Source organism: Mytilus galloprovincialis, chromosome 10, assembly GCF_965363235.1.
Source record: "Mytilus galloprovincialis chromosome 10, xbMytGall1.hap1.1, whole genome shotgun sequence".
NCBI classification, from domain to species: domain Eukaryota; kingdom Metazoa; phylum Mollusca; class Bivalvia; order Mytilida; family Mytilidae; genus Mytilus; species Mytilus galloprovincialis.
In genome coordinates, this window is record NC_134847.1 from 75,689,799 (window position 1) to 75,712,936 (window position 23,138).

At 30.4% G+C, this 23,138-nt stretch overlaps 1 protein-coding gene across 1 annotated transcript; it reads left to right on the forward strand.

The window, feature by feature from the left end:
* Positions 1-1,273: 1,273 nt before the first annotated feature.
* Positions 1,274-22,664, forward strand: LOC143048399 (coiled-coil domain-containing protein 83-like). Its single transcript, XM_076222077.1, has 12 exons — positions 1,274-1,329; positions 3,658-3,809; positions 4,252-4,336; positions 5,193-5,361; positions 6,252-6,419; positions 10,409-10,500; positions 11,474-11,542; positions 12,339-12,460; positions 15,781-15,950; positions 20,048-20,137; positions 21,581-21,639; positions 22,175-22,664. Exons 2-12 carry the CDS (start codon positions 3,703-3,705, stop codon positions 22,340-22,342), a joined length of 1,299 nt encoding a protein of 432 aa, XP_076078192.1. The 5' UTR covers positions 1,274-1,329; positions 3,658-3,702; the 3' UTR covers positions 22,343-22,664.
* The last annotated feature ends 474 nt before the right edge of the window (positions 22,665-23,138 follow it).

Below are 23,138 nucleotides of genomic sequence, written 5' to 3' on the forward strand. Positions count from 1 at the left end.
TACTTATGTTTTTACACTAGAGTAACTCCCCTTGGAACACATATACTTCGATACTTGTGTAGTATTAATTTTGAGATTTTTAAGATTGTTTAAATGTTAATCTTTGTTGTATATATGCTATTAATGATTATGTTCATAATTGCATGAGCTTTCTTTAATAAAATATTTCGTATTTCGTATTTCGTATTTCGTATTTCGTATTTCGTATTTCGTATTTCTATTTCGTATTTCGTATAAAAATTAAGAATTCATCTGACCAGGATAAAAAAAAATAATGTTTCTCCGGTTTGGAAACGTCAGAAATTTTCTTTCAGCATGGTAGCACAATACAAAGATTTTGTCACTCCCAATCAGACAACTTTAAACTGATGTAATTCATTTCATCCTTCTTTATATTTTATAAATGAGGTACCGAAAGAAAGAAGAAGGATTAATCTTTCAAATTGTGATAATTTCATTATGACATAATTATTACATAATTAATTATTATGTAATTAGTTGCTATATCATGATGTCCACACTAAAATGAATTTAGCTTCTTTGTTCTTCATAGCATCCCAAAATATTTTATATATTCTTGTACAACACAGCTTGACCTCCAAAACTGTGTCTCAGATTTCCAAAAACATCAATAGAACAAATTTTATACCCAATTGAATTTAGTGGTCTCTTATGAATTGATGTTGCAAACTTCATTGAAGATTTATGAGAGAATGAAATACAATAAGAAAAATCTGAGACACAGTTTTTGAGGTCAAACTGTGTTGTGCAAGAATCTATAAAATATTTTGGGATGCTATGAATAACAAAGAAGCTAAATTCATTCAAGTATAGACATCACAATATGGCAACTAATTACATAACAATTAATGATGTAATAATTATGTCATAATGAAATTATCACAATTTGAAAGATTAATCCTTCTTCTTTCTTTTGGTACCTCATTTATAAAATTTAAAGAAAGATGAGTGGAACTACATCAGTTAAAAGATGTCTGATTGGGGATGAAAAATCTTTGTATTGTGCTACCTTAACTCGATCATTATAAAGCTTTTAAAAAACACATCATTAATGTGACATTGAGACATGACGATGTTTCCTTTCCGGATAAACATTAATTGGAAAATTGTTCATTCATTATTTGAAAAAAAAATAAAGATTGATTGATCATCAGATGGCTTGCAACATAGCCTTTATCGTATAGCGGCATTAGGAGAATAGGTACTAGGGGCGAATTCGATTAGGGGCGAAAAGACTCGCTTTCATAAAATACGAAACTAAACAGTGAATTTACTTTGGTTGCTACATAAACAATATGGCGTCGTAAGGTAGATATTTTCGTCAAGGAGAGTATAAAATGTAATTATACCGCTATAAATTGTAAAGAACAAAATTACCAGATCTGACTGTATTTGTCAGCAATATGAGTCAGGAGCTCAGCGTTCAAACAGTGGTTTGAAAGGACAGGGTGCTAAACTGAAAACGTGCACTATAGCCCCAAAACGGATAAAAATAGACATTTTGTGTGCGTTTCACTAATTCACATACTAGCCAACTATAAGAGCACCCACAAACTACTGAAATAATTATTTCAATTCCCCATTGCAACAAACATTATTTTATTTTTATAAGACAAGACAATAATAAAAGTGGTAGGTACAGTTAGATCCCATTTTGGCCCTAAATTATATAGCAGTTTTACAAAGTTGTTAAAATGTAAATTTTTTTACTATTAATTGGAAAGTAGAATACTTCTGTTACATAAATATGGGCTGATTTTAACAATACAATGCACATATATCGAGTACTATCATCATTAAAGTCTTGCTAAATTACTGAAATCGTCAAGATTTTAGCATTTGAGTTAATTTTTAAACGGTTTCCGTTTTGTGTTCATTCTTAATAATAAAATGTAAGTTGTATTTGATGATAATACATAACATATATAAAGGTTGAGAATGAACACTGATGTGGCCACTTTCGTTTTTGACAAAAGCCATCTGAAAAGTGACATATTATGGCATATTTGATAGATTTTTCATATTTACACTTAAATTTGAGCATCTATTAACCCTTTCAACGCTATACACAGCATATGCCGCGATGACATACGCCGTCCGCCACTGCTATTCGCGGCATATTCCGCGATGAAAACAGATTTTTCATAAGGACTCTAAAAACCATTCGGTTTTCATTCGGGTCCTCTCTAATTTTTCCTTGTATGAATCGAGGATATACAAGGTCTCATTTGCGCTTTAAATCACGGCAATTTTTATTGTAAAATCATGCAGTAGAAGGAAAATAGAAGGAAAATAAAAACAAATATTTTGACAAATGCAAATGGCGGAAATCGGAAACGAAGCTGTAAATATGGAAATATTTCAGCATTTCTAGGGCGAAACTGACGACAAGGATTAGTTAAAAGGTTTCTTGTTATCTCCATGTGTTTATTACATTGTACATTCAATTCGTGTGGGAAATATGATTTGATCGATCATTACGAGATGTAGAAAAAGGGGGGAAAACGGAGGTTGACTGAAAATTTTGAGGACGGAACCACTGATTTGTGCCCCAATTACATAATACGTTGTGTATGGTGCAATACGCTACGGAATCGAGCAATAGGTGTCTTCTTTATTATATGGCAGATAAAACAACAAAATAGATGAAGACTAAAAGTAGTTTTTATTCAAAATTCAACACAAATGTAAAAAATTACACCTTTTACCTGTTAATTACCTGAAAATGCAGGTAACCTGATAAAAAATTTACTGAAATAACTGCCTAACATTACAGTTCATACTCTCCTGAGCATTTACATGCAATAACTTTCTCTGTATCTCTTATAATAAAAAAGATACAGCAGTCTGAAAAGGAATATACTGTTCTAATGAATGAACACAAAAAAAATGCAGCAGCAGCAGCCATTTTTCTAATTTTTTGTGTAGCGTTTAAAGGGTTAAGACTACATCAGTAAAAATCTTCCACATTAACTAGCTAAATGGACTAAATTAATACTTAAGTGTTGATCAGTAAAACAGCAAAATTGCTCACAATACAATCGAATCAAGAATAAATGCACAAAATTCAATACTACAGGTATATCTGTCAGAACTCATAAAACTACCAGGTTAAACAACACTGTAATAAAAACTAATTATATTGCTATTGCTGTCATGTTTATAATTTAATTGACATTTGCATGATTTGTAGTTGGAAATAAGCTAGAAGTTTTCAGTTCAGAACATAGACAAACCTGACTTAAAAAAAAAACATTTCAACAAACAAAACAGAAAACTAAAGGAAAACTCAAAATCATTTAAATAGAAATTTGAGACTCCTCCTGGAAAGGGTTACTTTGTGTGATAAGTGCCTGACAATACGAAGTGAAAAACAATAGTTCATAAATTAGTTTTCTTGTTTGAATTGTTTTACATTTGTCATGTCATGGCATATAGCTTTTATAGCTGACTATGTGGCTAGGCTTTGTTCATTGCTGAAGGTCATAGATTGACCTATAGTTGTTTTTAAATTTCTGTGTCAATTGTGAAGAGTTGTCTCATAATTATTCTTTCTTATACAACTGTATACAAAGCTGATTGTCATGAAATGGAATAATCTGCTAAAGTTGCAATATTTCAATAATACTTTTTCAGATTTGTCTTTCATACCTTAAGTCGTAGCTTTTGAAAAAAACAACAATGGGGAAGAAAAAGGGTGGAAAGAAAAAAGGAGGAAAGAAAGGGAAGAAGGGAGGAAAAAAGAAGGAAGTACAGATGACAGCAAAAGAAGCTATATTAGCATATCAGTGAGTTATAAAATAATGATATGTGTATATACTAGACAGTTATGTTAAATTAATCCAACTTTGTTTTACGTTACAGAAAGACTCAACAGTAACTGAGATAAAGTATTCCAATGTGTGCTGAATTCTGTCATATACATATGTAGACAGAATTTGTGTCACTTCCAAAATACCCCAAAAATATCAAGTTGTAAAACCCTATATCAACAGAACATGTGGAACTAATCAGATATATTTTAAGGAGCCATTTAAGAACTGAGGAAAGAAGCCTTTAATTTGTTTATATGACAGTACATATAGTTATTATAGAATAACGGTGACACACTTTTACTTTTGAAATTAAACTGTAAATAGAAATACAGGCTTTATATTAAGTTTGTATAGAAAAGTAGATTATGTCAGAATTTAACATATACAATGTATGAAACTTTATTTTACTTTTAAGGATTGGTATTGTTGAAAAAAAGTTAGAAGACCAGATGTATGAAATCAGAGGCTGGGAAGACAAAATAAAAAGAAATGAAGAGAGGGTTTGTATATTTCAGTTTATGCCAAAAAAAGAATTGTCACCAAATGTGAAATGTGAGGCAGCATTACAAGAAATGTATTTTTGAAAAACTTAATCTCATTTTGACAGTACTGGTTCACTTGTATCAAACTGAAAGCAGTATTTAAAAACACACACATGCAACGCTCGTAAATACACTGAAAAAAATGATATGGTATGATTTGTTTGCATACAACACATGTTTCTTGAATAACCTCCATCAGGTACGTATGTGGGAGGTCACACATATAAAACACTAGAGACGACAAAAACGAAAAGAGTCTAAATAGATCAACCAAAAAGGTCTAAATAGAACAGTCAAAAGGGTCTAATAAAACCTGCCAAGAGGGTCTTAATAGAACAGTCAAAAGTGTCTTGATAGAATAGCCTAAAGGGTCTAATAAAACCTGCCAAGAGGGTCTTATTAGAACAGTCAAAAGTGTCTAGATAGAATAGCCTAAAGGGTCTAATAAAACCTGCCAAGAGGGTCTTAATAGAACAGTCAAAAGTGTCTAGATAGAATAGCCTAAAGGGTCTAATAAAACCTGTCAAGAGGGTCTTAATAGAACAGTCAAAAGTGTCTAGATAGAATAGCCTAAAGGGTCTAATAAAACCTGCCAAGAGGGTCTTAATAGAACAGTCAACATTGTCTAAATAAAACGGCCAAATGGTCTGTAGAGTGCAGTTAAAACAGTTTGAAGGAGTTGCAACCTTAGATTTAGCACAATTATACCATTGCATTAACTGAAAAATTATTTATTAAATCATTCCAATTTGGAAGCATTCACTTGTTAGAAGGTGGTACCCAGTCTTTATTTTTTTTTGTATTTTATCTTTAGAATGCAAAGTTGAAAGCTGATCAGAAGTTACTTATTAATGAAATGTTAAAAACGGCCAAAGTTCTTGAAGAAAAGTGGGATACAGAAGAAATGAGAAAGAGAGAAGATGTGGTAGTTGTTATGAAAGATTACTGGGAATGGCAGAGACAACAAGAAGAAGAGATTGAAGGTGCTGGTTATTACAGTATTTCAATTTGAACTTTTAGTAATTACATTACATGTATGTTTCATTATACATGTAATACGTTATTATGATTGGCTAACAACAATCTTCTATCATTCTGAATTCAACCTTAATTTCAAAATTTAATGTAACTTTCATGATGACATTAGATTCCACAATTAAGTGCACAGGTAAAGTAAAGAATTACTAGATAGAAATCATGATTTCATGGTCTTAGAAAAAAATGTAATTATAAGAAATGAATGCTTCTTTTAGTAATTTTACAGGGTTGCAAAAGCGTTGACCATGCACACATTTTTAGAATGAAGCGCTACTGTTCTTCATACAAAATGTACTTGGGTCAATGCTTTTACACTCAAATAAATTTAAAATTTACAAAAAAAAGCATTCAATTCTTAAATGCTTGAGCGTACACCATATATAGATGTTTTAACATCATTGCATATCACACTTAGTCTTATATGACTAATATATAAAAATCTATATTGTCATTCATCTATATTATCATTCATGTACTAGAACAGATCATAGTTAGAAAATATATAGGTGTTTGTGGTGACTTAAAACGAAGTATATATTCAAAAGTAAGAGCAAGAAAAAAGATACCAAAGTTCAAAACTCAAAATACAAAAGCAAGCTGACAAATGCCATGACAAAATCCAAGAAAAGACTGAAATAAGTATTAAAACACATCTTAAAACCCGATAGACCCAGCAACTAAAACCTCGCTTAAAATCATGGGCGATCTCAGGTGTAGAGTTTTTAATAAAATGATTATGTCTAATGTCTTATTATTATGTTTAAAAACAAGTAGGTAAATATATCATTTCTTCTATTCAACATAAACATCAGAGAAGGATTTATATTTATTTTAGCTATTAAAAAGAAAATTGAGGGTGCAGAGAAGCAAATAGACACGGAAGACAAGAATTTAACGTACTGGACAGATTACAAAGAAAGAGGACAGAACGATCATAAACAACAGATAATGCTTCTAACCAAAGAAATGGAAGACATGGAAAATAGTTTTAGTGAAATGATACGTAAGGAAGGAAATTGTTTTATTTTGTCAGTACCATTCAAAAGATAATAAGTTTTAGTACTTATCCATCTTTTTTTTCAATTTTAATGTTTTTGATAAGGCCAACTAAAATTAATTAGTAGATTTTCATCCAATTTTTTTCAAAAAATGGGGCGGGTGGGAGGATTTTATTTTTAAAATTTTATTTCATATGAAACCATTTTGTGACGAGCTCTTTATATATGCAAGTGTAATAATAAGCTTATATCATGTATACACAGGTTTGAGGAATCTTACGTTATTTTTCAAATCCTAAAATAAATGTCTCTAATTGCGGCTAAACAACAAAAACGTGTAGAAATGATCTCTTCAGTTGGACTTTCTACACCAAAATGAATTTGGGTTCCTAAACGATGGGTTTTAGTGCCCATAAAATGAAGCAAATGCATTGGTATGCAACACAATTATTATGAGTACAGAACTAGAAAACTCAAACAGTGTTGAAAATAATAGGGTTGGTACTTATGCATTTATGCAAAATGAAAATATAATTACCATGTAAAACACATGTGAACTTAATAATAAAAAAAGAAGTTGTTGTTTAATTACCCTTTTCGGGTATTTGGACAATTTCTGTTAATCAACAAGAAAAGACAGTCATGGGTAAAATCTAAGGGCATGTGTAAATAAAAAGCGTATGTTAGTCGACTTTTTAAACTCAATATACAAGTTCGTGTTTGTGTTTCAATATCCTTAATCCAGTCATGTTTTCTGTATCAATGGGTACCACGAGTTTATCGCTTGGGATATCTTTCTCATTTAAACTTCCTGACACAAAGTCATTGCATAAAAAAATTCAGTTTTCTAATCACAGAAATTTGTGACATACCGCGATTTGTGGTCTAGGACACGGCGTTTTTCTCGTAACACGAATATTTAACTTCATTATCGTTATCAGTTTTTACTCTCAGAAGATGATGTTGTCATCATAGAGCAGCAGAATATGTCGACAATCATTTTGGTTAGATTTACTCGAGGTACAAAAAAGAAGTCATAATTGAAACGAAATTTTTTCACGGTTATCGGTAACGGAAACCAACAAAATCCGTAAATCGTAAATTTTATAAAATAAAAAAAATCGGAGCAGGACGATTTCAGAGGGGCGGGCGGGGATGAAAATCTATCAATTAATTTTAATTGGCCTAACTAAAAAGATGAAATATATTATTTTGTATCAACAACTTGCATTGACAAAACTTTTAACTAACTTTGACTCATTTTAAGACAATAATTAAGATTACCTTCTATAAATGTTTTAATACTTTGTACAGCAAAATATAGGTTGTATAATAAACAACAAATTGATAATTTCGAAGAACTTGTGCACAGGAAGAGTTATAATCTTACATTTCAACGAAAAACTTCAAAACATGTTTGTTGTAAACAGATCTAACTAATATAAGTCCGATATTATACTACTATCTCATCTTTCAATTTTATAGTGATTCATTTAAAATTATTGGATTATCTCCCATTTTCTGACGTTCTCTATTTTATCAAATCCATTAGAAGATCAGTGTCTTATAATTAAACATAGAACACAATTTCAATCATTAGAATAATCAAGGCACTTTTTCTTAATCTTTGTCATCATTTCTCTACTTTAGAAAAGTTTCTCTAGGCTGGAATTTTCTTATTTTTTTTAATTTATGCACCATGATTTATTCATGGATGCCAGTTTTTGCTAATTCATAAATCTGTTAATTTAAGATTTGCAAAATGACAATGTACATATCAAGTTGTATTTTGAGTTCTTGTGGGTAACCTGCTCCTGGGTTTGACACAAACTGTAGGTTATACAATTTTATGTATTCCTAATTGTAAAAAAATCTAATATCTTTTTGTTTTTGCTCAATCAATTATGAAATGGAAATAGTGAAATAATAATTCGCTTTTAGCAGCCAGTATGGTTATTTTTTTTCAAAATAAGCTAAAAAAACATTGATTATGAATTATTCACAATTCGACCTTATTGAATCCATATTCATGTGAACTTCAATTTAACCCCTTAATTAGCTTGAGATGTATAACACGTGAATTATAAGTGTAAAGTTATTTAAAGGAAAAAAATGTCAACATTGAAAGTGAAACAAAGATAAATCATTTTATCGACTGATTTGATCCACACAAATTCATTTTTATACCGGTAAAAACGATGATAAACATTTATTTTTCATCTATAATATGAAATTAAATAGACCTAGAATAACCCAACAGCATGAGTTTGCTTAATCTATTTATATCTATATTAATGTTTACATAGTTTATATGGTCATCGCATGATTTTAGAGGTCAACTCCATAACTAATTAGATGGCGTCTGGACTAAAATTCACACGAAACGAAGCTACGTATTTTCATGCTCGTGCCCTGGTCATTGTTTATTTTAGACTTTCAATAGTTGGAATAAATGTTTTACATTTTTATAAATAAAATATGAAAATTTGATTAAAATCGGTGAACATGAATTTGACAGCTAGTGCCCCTTTTAATATTGGCCCAGCATGATTAAGGAAAATCTAAACTTGGTAATAAATACTAAAGTACCAAGAATTCATACAACTCTGTTTTTGGGATACGATTGCTTTCAAGCAATCTGTAGACTGATACCAGTGGCTCAGGGCATTGCCCTCACGTCAATCATTTATTCTAAACACTAAGGAACATCTCATATTCTTATGATTTTCTTGCTTTAAAAGGTAAAAACAAACAAAGGGATTGAACTTAAACAACTTTACTATAATGTTCTTTCATAATCTTCATGTTTGATATTTCTCTTGACTTATATGCGTGTTTTTAACAACACGGAAAATCCTAATTAAGCAGTATTTATATTTAGTGTTTTTATATATTTAGAAACACGTCAGAGGGAATTCCCCAGTTTTGATAAAAATGCGAGAGTTCTCTGAATTTCGATAAATCTATTTCTGTCATATAAGAACTGAAGTGGAGTTTCTCTTATATGTCACCGTTATGAAACTGATATTTGATATTGTACTTCCATACAGAAATAGAGAACCATCTAGGTCGTTTAATTAACATTTAATATACGTTCTTGCTCCATAGTTTGTTTAGGTAATTATGCGCATGCATATAGTTTTCTTGACTTCAAGGGGTATAAGATTGAATGGTTGCTCTGGATTCCCTACTCAGTTGATTGATTTAAAACTCATGGGATCGTTTCTATGTTTGTCTGCTACTGAGGGTTATTGTTGTTTCATAATTTTAAATCATATGCATCATTGAAATTAAAATAAATGTAGTCCACATCGCAACACCCCTTACGGCGAAATGGAGTCTTCCATATTAATTTATCATTTCCAGTTGTCTCCCTTCGGGAAGTGACCTCTGTAAATTCTGAAAACAAAACATGTCGAGAAAAATTAACTCGTTCTGTCGATAAACGTCGTGTAATATTAAATACGATCGCAATTATAACCGGGGAATGTGTACGGAAAGGAGTCATTACCACTGACCCTAAGGAAATTAAATATTTTTAAAAGAGTTACGAATGGGGTTCTTCCTAGAATTATCGTAGGAAAAAGGGTGGGTGATAAGATACGAAGTGAAATACCTTCTCTCACTTTGAGTCTCTGCTGTGACTGCTGTCGAAAGTAAACTTGGAATTGATAGTACAAAAATAAAACACAATGAGTACATTGTTCATACATTTGTATCTGGGATTGGCTATTTTGTAACTTCAGATTACGTACATTTTACATTTGCAGTTGAATTAGTTTTGAAAATAATATTATCCAGCTGCATGTATACATGTGTCAATGTAAACAATGGCAATCGTATCCCTCAGAGCAATCTACTCTTTGATTATTTTTTTTTATTGAAGAATTTCATTTCATTCATGTGCTGTAGCTGTCTGCCATTTTGGTGGAAATTTTAAGAGGCAAAACACAAATGTGTCAAATTTTAATTTTATAATATTATACAATTTCAGGTCATCTTGAAACATCGAATACAAAAGATAAAAGCAAAATAAAGAATTTTACAGAGGAGAAACTAATATCACAGAAAACTGAAGCTAAAGATGTAAGTGTCTAATTGTTTAACTGTACGAGGAGTCGACACATAAATAAAGCATCGAAAAGGGATGTATATATATTGACAAACAGAAAATTTCCATTTCCTGGGAAACGAATTGTAACATACAGGTTACACTTTGTTTGTAACTAATTTCCACAAAAACATGGTCAATAATGAGCTTAAAGCATGAAAGCTCTTGAAATAAAAATAGCAAACTTGCTGCACATAAGATAACCCATTGCTGACAGCATAAAATACAGTTTATGCTCTTTAGATATACTGTTTCATAAAGCAACCTGATTAATGTAACTTCTCATAAAATTTATGGAATTCTAAGATATGATTTGTAAAATGATTCTGTAGTTCTTACAATATTTTTTTTAAATAAAGAAAATATATCAATGACACTTATTCATTAATATTTGAAGCTTTCTTAGTGAATGAGTGAAGTAATCACACACAAAAAATATTTATAATATTGAAAAATTTAATGATCTTGATAAATTTGGATAACTATAAAACACCTATTATAGGATTTCCCTCAATAACTGTAAATTCAAAAAATTATTGAGTGCATTTATTATTGTGATTTTTGTCATTTGAGACTAAAATGTGATTTTATTTTTTGTGTGTTTAAATTATTGTGATTATAACCTTGTAGCATTTTTTGCAATAATGAAAACATAACAATATTTTATGAATTTTCAGTAATATAGTTATCTTTGGACTTGCACATTCACAAAAATATAGAAAGCAAACTGATTTTCATAAGACCAACATGGAACAGTTTTTATAAGATCCCTTAGAAACAAATAAATGTGTCAGAGCTTGTCTATTGTATGCACCCAAAGGTATGATTTGATGTCTTTATTAAGGCTTGGTTGATATGTCTTGTTCATGCATTGCCATCTGAATTTTAATATTTAGGATATTCTATTTTTGTACAGTTAGTTTATTATTCATTATATTGTAATTTTAGAAAGCTATTGGACAACTTGACAAATACAGCCGACAGGAAATATTGGATAAAGAGTGGTTACATAGGGAGGTATGGAGGATATTTTGAATTTTAAATGATTTGAAACTATGGACTTGAACATCAATTAATTTGACTATGCATTCTTTGTAAAAACAATGACATATAAAAACTTCACACTTGTTCAAACAAAATGACATTTTCTCAACCTTTTCACAGGAAAATATTAAAATGACTAAGAAAAAAACATACTTAACATAAAGCACTCAATATGTATCCATGGGGTTCACACCTACGACCAAATTTGACCTTTAAACTGAGGACAATGAAAACTTTCTTTTAATATTCAAGTTTTGGGTATCATGACTATTAATTCAAACATTCTTCTACCGAAATCAACCAAGAAAGCATACACTTTTTACAAATAATTGGCCCAGAAATAAATTCTAGGTGAAAACATAAACTATTGAGGCTTTATTTTTAGACTGCAAGCAAAGGGAAGTCCTAGTAAACCAACTTTTTTTTCATGGAGTCCAATAAAAATAAATACTTGTAATTTTACGTAAATGTGTATCAAACTATTTCTTATAATTTTTTTTTCAATTTAAAGATTTATTTAAAATGTCACACCTGCTATATTTTTAGATGACATTACAATTGTTCAAAAAAGGCACAGAAAAAAAATATCTGTTTTAACAATAAGAATTATATTTGTATACCAGAAGGAAAGGGAAATAATTGTGTTCTGAAATGGGATAGAGATACTTAAATTAATTGAACTCATCTTTATTTGAATTTATTTTTATATAAGAATAATATAAACAGCATCATATTAGCCCTTTAAATATAATAAAACTATTTTATTCAGGTTGAAATTCACAAAAGAGAGGCAGAAGAGCTCCGTCAAGTTGTTGAAAATCTTGAGAAAGATAATTTAGAAATCATGAGTGAACTGTTTGAATGTAAGATTGAAGACTTGAAGGTTTCAAGGTAAGTTAGTTAAACTGTGGGATTTGAATTTTTGTAGTATTCCTCAAATCTTTCATTAAACTGTTTTAATCATTGTCAAATCTTAGATTAATCTTTATCCTGTAGATTCACCAATTCTCATCACACTTATCTGGTAATTGTTCGATGCGACCAACAATTAATTCACACAAAATCTTCTGAATTAACAGGACAAATAATACATATTTTTTTTACATTTTAAATACAGTAAGAGGCAGTAGAAGAATACCATTGTTCAAAAATCATCAGGGCTGTTCCATTAAAACATACATGTACCAAGGGAAGGTACTCTGAAAACACAGTGGCCTACCATAGAAGCAATTTTAGTGACCTGCATACATTTTTGGTCCTTTCAACACAATATTTCACACCCATCTTTGTGGCAAATTTAATTTGCCTTCCATATAAAAAAGAAGATGTTGTATGACTCCCAAGGAAACAACTCTTCACAATAGACCAAGTGACACATAAATTAACAACTATACAGTACGGGTAGGGACTTATTTTTATGGATGCCTTTATCCGTCTAGTCGGATATGAATAATCCGACATTTTTATGGTAGGTAGTATGTTCATTAAACAACAGATCCAGGTGTGAATGGTCCTTTCATCTTAATCCGTGTTGCTAGAATTACGGTTCACTGATTTCAGAATCAGATTACCTGTAATTTTAACCTCTCAGTCACTTTATTGATTATATTAGTTCTACATCGTATTTGACATAAAATATTTTTACAGGTGAAGTACTGGAGAAAACTTTGTTTAATAAAAATAGCCTATTTTTGTTAATTATGGTTTTGATATTTCAACTGCTAATATTTATTTTCTTTGTTCCTAAAAATTCTTTTTATTTTATGTTCCTTTACGTTTTTTTTTTTTTTTTTTTGTATCTTTTTCTTATTTGTTTGCATAAATTTTTTAAACATATATATTTTTACATGTATTCTATTTCTTGAAGCTTACGGTTATTTTTATTTTACTGATTTATTTTCCACGTAAATCCATTGATTAGCAGAATGCTGTCTCAAGTGCTGCTGCATACGTTTGAGTTTGACGCGGTCACATGCAAAATATTTCTATAATTTGTATTTAATATTCAGTCTGTTGTGTCAGTTCCGAGATAAAAATAATTACAGTGAGCAACACTTGTAGCTTGATGATTCTTTGTAGTTTTTACTTTTTACTGTAAACAAGTTGGTGTTGTATGATTAAAATAGAACGCAAATAATAACACTAGAAGAAAATATTGATTCTTCCCGGGAATAAGTTTATTTTAAGATTTCCGTGTTTGTTCATTATGCTAAATTAATATAATTGATCTGCATTTGGGGGTAGGGGGTAAAATGGGTCCGGATCTCGAAATCCCGGGCTTAAAAACACGAAGTCCCAAGGTCCCGAATTCAAATAAATTTAAATCCCGACATCGCGAAAAAAGAATTCGCAGATCCCGAAAGGGTTAATCCCGAAATCCCGAACTTAATTGCATAATATTAATTTACGCACAATCCATGTAAAAAAGGAAACTTGTATGTTATATTTTTTATAGCAATCTAAAATGAAAAAATTGCCGTGAAAAGACAATTCCATGATACACATATCAGTGATCAACAGCGTGTGCACGTGGTTGAAATTTAACTTGACTCCACTCGCAATAATATTGAATGCTAATAAAAGATATTAAAGATCGATTTTGTCCACTGCACGAGATTTTTATATGGCGGGAAATGTCGTAACAGTAAACACAGGTGACCTTACTGACCGACCGTGGGAAAATTCATTCATGATTAAATTTGATGTTGAATGATTGACATTTATTGTGTTTTAGTTTTGAGGCTCTTGATCGATTTACCAGAATAGAAATTTAATCGATTTACATACATGTATAATCAAAACACGATTTAGTCTTCTTTAACTATTTTTTGTTTTATTTTTATCAGTCATTTCCCGGATTCCCATTTAAATAATCTATTTGGAGGCCTCCTTTAAACTTCGGAAATAATACAACATCGATTTAAAAAATCATACTGACTGCGCGAGCTTTAGAATGACTAGAAGTACGACGAAAAAGTAAAGACAGCTGATCATGACTAGTACGACTAGCCTTCAACCCCATTGGGGTATAAATGTGCATTTAGTCAATAAACTATATAAGGTTAAACTTTGATTTTCGTGTATCGATTTGATACAATTTGTAAAATATATTTATAACACCGGCGATTTTCATAAAATATTTCAGACATGAAAATAGAAAGGCATATTTATATCGAGTGTCAACAATTTTAAATAAAATAAAAAATATAGGAATCGAAATATGATCTCGGCGTTATAAATATTGTATTAAAGGAAACCAATTGTTTGACTTTCAAAGAGATTAACGGGAAATATGTCAAAATAGAAAGCACGAGTGATCTGTCTGACCAAAATGTTTCACTTGCGAGAAATGATTGACAGGTGTGAATAGATGTAGAGGCTCCGACGGGGAAAGTTGTATCAAAAGGAAAATAACTTAATTCACAATGCCTATACATATTTCATAAATACGATATGTTGGCCTTATACTTAAAATTGAGTTTCATATAATAACATATAAAGGAACAGGACGTTAAAAGCGGGAAATAATATAACGATCAACGAAAACTCGTATAATTTACGGGATTGAAGTCTCAACAATTTGATTTAAACTTCTATTGAAAACAGTCTTGGTTGTTATTAGGCTTATTATTTTGAATTAGATGAAATATTTACGGTTTACAAATACAAATACAAAATAGTTTATTGGCACAAAACTATTGAAATAATTGGCAACACAATATATTGTTAAAAATCGTCTTTATTTCATTTTCAAATTATAAAAAAAATAAAATTATATTCAATTTTAATTTTTATTCTTATATTTAATTTGAATTTTATTTCTTATATTTAATTTTAATTTTAATTCTTTCTCTTTGAATACAAAACAATATTTTACATTTATCTATCCTCCATAAATACTAATATATCTGTACAGGTAAAATTTAATTCTAATCAAGCTGGTACAGATTGATTTACGACCTTCCACTTGGATATTGCACAGCAGGTGTTTATTACACTGGGACAACTGTCCGACCAGTCTGACATCTAGACGGATTAAGGCATCCATAAAAATAAGTCCCTACCTGTACTGTAGGTCAATGCACAGCCTTTAACAATATATTTGTGTACAAGGAGTGACATTTTCCATGTACCGTTAGATAAATGAAATCATTAATTGTCACTTTTAATACTGTATGATAACATTTGCTCTGTTTTCTTTTGCTTTTTAGAAACTTTTATTTGACCCAGTTTGATGATGATGAAAATTTAGAAGAAGATGGAGTTCTAGAGATGGATATGAAACAATTATCTATTAACCAAGCTAAAACTGGGGAACATGAATTTATTCATGAAAACAATGCTGGAGAAAGGATAGATACCACTGTGGGTAAAGCTAGAGGTATGAATATATCTGTTGGAATTTCAGTAGTAAGAAATTGCAGTGAATGTGAGTCACGATGCACATTTTTGAAGATATTATTTTACATTGATCAGGGACATAATTTTGACCCCTTTTTTTCTTTTAATAAATCTTTTACATGTATAATTATTAGCCATTAGTAAAAGTCTTATAAAATCTTGTTTATTTTTTAATAGGTTTTGAGAACTTTAACTGGTCAATGATAAAGCTATGAAAAATCAAGTGAGAACATTTTCCCGCCAAAATTACGATGGCTAATATCTCGAAAACAAGCACATTGACCCCTATATTTTTTTTGCTTTTTTGATTCCTCAATTAATCCCATATCAATATATACTTGTGTTATGGAAAGCTATTTATTTTGAAACTGAGCAGCAAACTTCCTTAATGTACTTTAAAAAAAATATTGACATCTAATTTTCTTGATTTCTTTTTGGAATTCCTATAGTGACATCGTGCAAAAATGTGACATATAAAGAACACATCATTCTGTGAACTTTTGAAAGGGAAGAATAAATTTTGTTTAGATATTGTCAAAAAAACATTAGAGAAACAGATTCAACCACCATATCTTGTATATTACGATATTTGATGCAGTGGTGGCATCACACGTTTCTCCAACACAATTTGATGGAATAACTTTTAATAGTTACAAAAGATGTTGTATGAGTGCCAATGAGACAACTCTCCATCAAAGTCAAAAGTAACCCATTATAGGTTAGAGTACGGTCTTCAACATATGCATTGAGCCTTGGCTCACACTGATCAGCAAGCTATATTAAAGAGCCACAAAAATGATTAGTGTAAAACCATTCAAACCGCAAAACCATTGCTCTAGTCTATATCAAATATGAAAAATAAGAAACACTTATGAACCCCATCAACAAATGACAAAAAGGAACATCAGGTTCCTGACTTAGGACAGGTTCAAACAAATGCAACAGGTTTAAACATTTTAATAGGTACCAACCTTCACCCTTACTGGAAATAAAAGTGTAACATTACAACATAGAAAGACGCACTATAAACTATCAATTGAAATGGCTTAACTCAATTAAAAGACATACTAACACAAGTGAACATACACAGAGCCAAAAATTTAGATCTAGGACACAATATAAATACAAAATCAGTAAAACAACGGGTGAATAAATAAAGGCAATAAGTTTGTTCAGCAGCCATACCATGATTCTTCATAATTTGTGAGGGCTTTCAAGATCTTTCAGACATCTGTTTTTCAGATGCTTTGAATTACTAGTATTGAATTCTTAGCCCAACAACACAAGATCAGCTACAATTATTTTTTTTAATGTCAAATTTACAGGTTGAATAAGTTTAATATTGGATATTTATTGATCAGAATTATATTGCAAATTTGAAATTTTAATTTAATCAGAATTAAGAAACTTTATTATAGATATGCTTAATCATTAATGGTGCATATTTATCTCTATAAATATCAAGAGAGACAATTTATTTAAGACTTGTTGTTTGTTTTTTACAGCCAGATCAATGAGTTCTACATAGAGAGCTATAGAGGACAGAGTACTCTCTATATATATCATGGGGAACAATTTATTCAATATTTGTTTTGTTTTATACAGCCAGACCAATGAGTTCTACACAGAGAGCTATTGAGGACAGAGTATTCTCTATATATCAAGGGAGACAATTTATTCAATATTTGTTTTGTTTATTACAGCCAGACCAATGAGTGCTACACAGAGACCTATAGAGGACAGAGTATTCTCTATATTTATCAAGGGAGACAATTTATTCAATATTTGTTTTGTTTATTACAGCCAGACCAATGAGTGCTACACAGAGAGCTATAGAGGACAGAGTATTCTCTATATATATATCATGGGAGACAATTTATTCAATATTTGTTTTGTTTTTTACAGCCAGACCAATGAGTGCTACACAGAGAGCTATAGAGGACAGAGTATTCTCTATATATATCAAGGGAGACAATTTATTCAATATTTGTTTTGTTTTTTACAGCCAGACCAATGAGTGCTACACAGAGAGCTATAGAGGACAGAGTATTCTCTATATATCAAGAAAGACAATTTATTCAATATTTGTTTTGTTTTTTACAGCCAGACCAATGAGTGCTACACAGAGAGCTATAGAGGACAGAGTATTCTCTATATATATCAAGGGAGACAATTTATTCAATATTTGTTTTGTTTTTTTACAGCCAGACCAATGAGTGCTATACAGAGAGCTATAGAGGACAGAGTATTCTCTATCTATATCAAGGGAGACAATTTATTCAATATTTGTTTTGTTTTTTACAGCCAGACCAATAAGTGCTACACAGAGAGCTATAGAGGACAGAGTATTCTCTATATATCAAGGAAGACAATTTATTCAATATTTGTTTTGTTTTTTACAGCCAGACCAATGAGTGCTACACAGAGAGCTATAGAGGACAGAGTATTCTCTATATATATCAAGGGAGACAATTTATTCAATATTTGTTTTGTTTATTACAGCCAGACCAATGAGTGCTACACAGAGAGCTATAGAGGACAAAGTCTTCTCTATATATATCAAGGGAGAACATTTATTCAATATTTGTTTTATTTTACTGCCAGACCAATGAGTGCTACACAGAGAGCTATAGAGGACAGAGTATTCTCTATATATATCAAGGGAGACAATTTATTCAATATTTGTTTTGTTTATTACAGCCAGACCAATGAGTGCTACACAGAGAACTATAGAGGACAGAGTATTCTCTATATATATCATGGGAGACAATTTATTCAATATTTGTTTTACTTTACAGCCAGACCAATGAGTGCTACAGAGAGAGCTATAGAGGACAGAGTATTCTCTATATATATCATGGGAGACAATTTATTCAATATTTGTTTTACTTTACAGCAAGACCAATGAGTGCTACAGAGAGAGCTATAGAGGACAGAGTATTCTCTATATATATCAAGGGAGACAATTTATTCAATATTTGTTTTGTTTATTACAGCCAGACCAATGAGTGCTACACAGAGAGCTATAGAGGACAGAGTATTTTCTATATATCAAGGGAGACAATTTATTCAATATTTGTTTTGTTTATTACAGCCAGACTAATGAGTGCTACACAGAGACCTATAGAGGACAGAGTATTCTCTATATATATCATGGGAGACAATTTATTCAATATTTGTTTTATTTTACAGCCAGACCAATGAGTGCTACACAGAGAGCTATAGAGGACAAAGTCTTCTCTATATATATCAAGGGAGACAATTTATTCAATATTTGTTTTGTTTTTTACAGCCAGACCAATGAGTGCTACACAGAGAGCTATAGAGGACAGAGTATTCTCTATATATATCATGGGAGACAATTTATTCAATATTTGTTTTGTTTTTTACAGCCAGACCAATGAGTGCTACACAGAGAGCTATAGAGGACAGAGTATTCTCTATATATATCAAGAGAGACAATTTATTCAATATTTGTTTGTTTTACAGCCAGACCAATGAGTGCTACACAGAGAGCTATAGAGGACAGAGTATTCTCTATATATATCAAGAGAGACAATTTATTCAATATTTGTTTGTTTTTACAGCCAGACAAATGAGTGCTACAGAGAGAGCTATAGAGGACAGAGTATTCTCTATATATATCAAGGGAGACAATTTATTCAATATTTGTTTGTTTTTACAGCCAGACCAATGAGTGCTACACAGAGAGCTATAGAGGACAGAGTATTCTCTATATATATCAAGGGAGACAATTTATTCTATATTTGTTTGTTTTTACAGCCAGACCAATGAGTGCTACACAGAGAGCTATAGAGGACAGAGTATTCTCTATATATATCAAGGGAGACAATTTATTCTATATTTGTTTGTTTTTACAGCCAGACCAATGAGTGCTACACAGAGAGCTATAGAGGACAGAGTATTCTCTATATATATCAAGAGAGACAATTTATTCAATATTTGTTTGTTTTTACAGCCAGACCAATGAGTGCTACACAGAGAGCTATAGAGGACAGAGTATTCTCTATTTATATCAAGGGAGACAATTTATTCAATATTTGTTTGTTTTTACAGCCAGACCAATGAGTGCTACACAGAGAGCTATAGAGGACAGAGTATTCTCTATAGTAACAAAACAGAACATAGACAGTGATGAAAGCGATGGTAAGTAGAAGTTGAAGAGATTTGTGTTTTTTAAAAGTACACAAAATATTCATCAATCTTATTATGTTCCCTTTGAATGAAGAAATATGTTTTGTTTTAAATTTTCTTTTTGTTTTCATTGTATGGTTCTTTTAATATCATTTTTTCTTATTTATAACTTTTTTTTTTATTTCGACCTAAACTTTTATATTTAGCATTGAGGTATATCACCTTAATGGATGGAATGAAATATGTACTAATTTCTTTTCTTGATAAATTGTGTATTCAAATGACTTTTAGATAAATATATACAGTAAAAATATATTATTGATTACTATTCAATAAACGCACCTAGGGTTTCACTCACCCAAACTAATTTCTTTTCAAAACCTGATACTTTTAAAACAGCTCTTTTCCTTTTTTTTTTAAATTAAATCTGTAAAAGTAAACCATAATAGGTCAGAGTTCGGTTTTCAAAAATGACTAGTGTTAAACAATTCAAACAGGAATCCAATAATCTAATATATATTAAAAAAAAACAAAAAAAACACATCAACAAACGACACCCATTGAACATGAGGTTCCTGACTTTGAACAGGTGCAAACAAATGCAGGGGGTTTAACCTTATTTTGATAATAATGTTTTTTTTACTTTTTTCATTTGAACAAAGACTCTCTTATTTAGGTATAAGCAAAAGAATAGGTAGAATAATATTTGTTATCACATAGGGTACAGGGTTAAGTGATCAATCACTGTGAAAAGGGTTGCTGTGCTAGTTTTCTGAAACAATATATGTATCAATCATATGGGAATTGAGGTGGTACTTCTTACAAAATGGCAACAAAAATAAGAGTGCTTAAGGGTTAAATTAAAGTATATATATTTAGGTGAATCACTGATAAAGGCCATTGGCAAATTATGTTACTCCATTATTCCTTAAGGATAAACTTTTGAAACTCAAAATGACACAAATATACAGATATGACTGTGGGTGCATGTTGGTGCTATTGTTGTAAAAATACACATACTCTTTAACCACTAAACAGGTGCATAAATATAATGGTGGAGGGAAATAAGAAAATAATGCACGTTTTAAAAATAGCACATATTACTTTTGTAGCGAAACTTGGTTGAAAGAAATAGTAGAAAATACAACCTTAACATATGCAATTATTGTATAAGTCTTATTTTTGTTGTCGTTAGCAGAAAGTTAACTTGCTGCATCTATCCTCTTATTGTCTCTCTAAGTCATTAGGAACAATACATTAAATATTGTTATTGAATCAATAAATCCATGCTATATTTTCTAAGTTTTATGATTTCTGAACTAAAGAAACTAATACTTTTCAGTTATCTCTATAAATATATTTTCTGAAATTACAAATCCATTGTTTTTATTTTCAGTTGAAAAATATCTTTATTATTATGTTTTGTGAACTTATGAATCCATGTTTTATTTTCAGTTGAAAGTGTAGAGACAGATCTTTTAGATAACATGTATTTTGAAGAGGAAGATTTTGGTGTAAGTTGCATTTAATGAATAAAAATAATCAAATTTTCTTTGAAAATCAATGCTAATTTTATAGAACTTTGAAAAAAATAATATTGTGGATGATTTTGCTTTAAACCCATCTGCAGTTTTATAGTAATCCAAGTTATGCTATATTTTATTTGTTAAGTTAACCCACCTTTTCTGAAATTGTTAGCAATTACATGACCTCGCATATGGTAAGTTCTAGTAATATTCAGATGTCACACAAGAAGACAATTTATAGAAAATTAAGTTTTTATGGCATCTAGTATTGCGAAATCTTCAATCAAGTGTCTGGGAATCCTTAAAAGAGACAAGATGTAAAGAAGCTAGAAAAAAATCATTATTTTACAATCAGATTTTGTCTGATTTTGTCTTAATTGAGAACAAATGAATTTCTGTGTAGGATATAAATTAATTGAATATATTATATAGGTTTATTGACACTTGCACAAATCTAACAAAAATAATGTTATGTAAGGTGAACATACAAATAATCCATTTTATCCAAACTGCCTTTTTGTAGGATTACCTAAAGCTTGGACCTTTGGAATTAAAACTATTGAACGTGACAGGGACACAAATGCCTATACATGTTCCTGAAGCTTTGACTGAAGAGGAAAGTGATGCTAAGAAATGTAAACCTGATGAATGGCCTGTCACAGCTCCCATGCTCAAAAGTATTCAGACATGAACAGTCATTATATGTTGTCAGTATTTCCTGTAAAGCTGGAATCTGATCATATCAAAGTTAAGAATATCAAAATGCCATATCCCTATAAAATACCAGGGACTGTCTCAGTTTTATTCTGAGGCTCAAATAGTGTGGAGTATTTCTTCCATATTTGTTTAAAAATTGACAACTGTGATGAGATATCAAATGTTTTATTTCTCTGCAAGTTTATTTTTCTATTTATATGCAACATGGTTTTTTTTTCTGTATGATTATATATGTTGCATGTTAAGATACTGTGATCTTGTATTTGTCTATTTATTTTAATAAATATTTAATTGTTGGTTTTGCTCAACTTTATTTGTGAAATGTGACACTTTTCTTTTTTAATATTAGTTTGATAAAGGCTTTTTTACTTATTCGTTAAGTTTTCAACATGCATTATATTCATTTGATATTGAATATGACATGATGTTTACTTCTGAATTTCTGATCTTTCTTGGATATATATAAATGTCCATTGTAATACACTAAAACCCACAAATTCCTTGGTCCATACTTTCAGGAGTTGTTTCTATTTGCTCTGTTGTATAAACAGCAGGTGATTTGCAAATTATGAGACAGGACAATCACAGATGATTGTGTATTTGTAATATCCAAAGATGTGACTGTTTTCACAAAAAGAGATTTGTTGTGATGAGAGTTGATAGAATACAGTTTGCATGTATAATATGTAATATCAAAAAGTAGACTCTTGCAAATTTGTTTCTTAATACTATCAAAACCTTTGTTTTCCTGTCTTTTTAATTTAATCGTT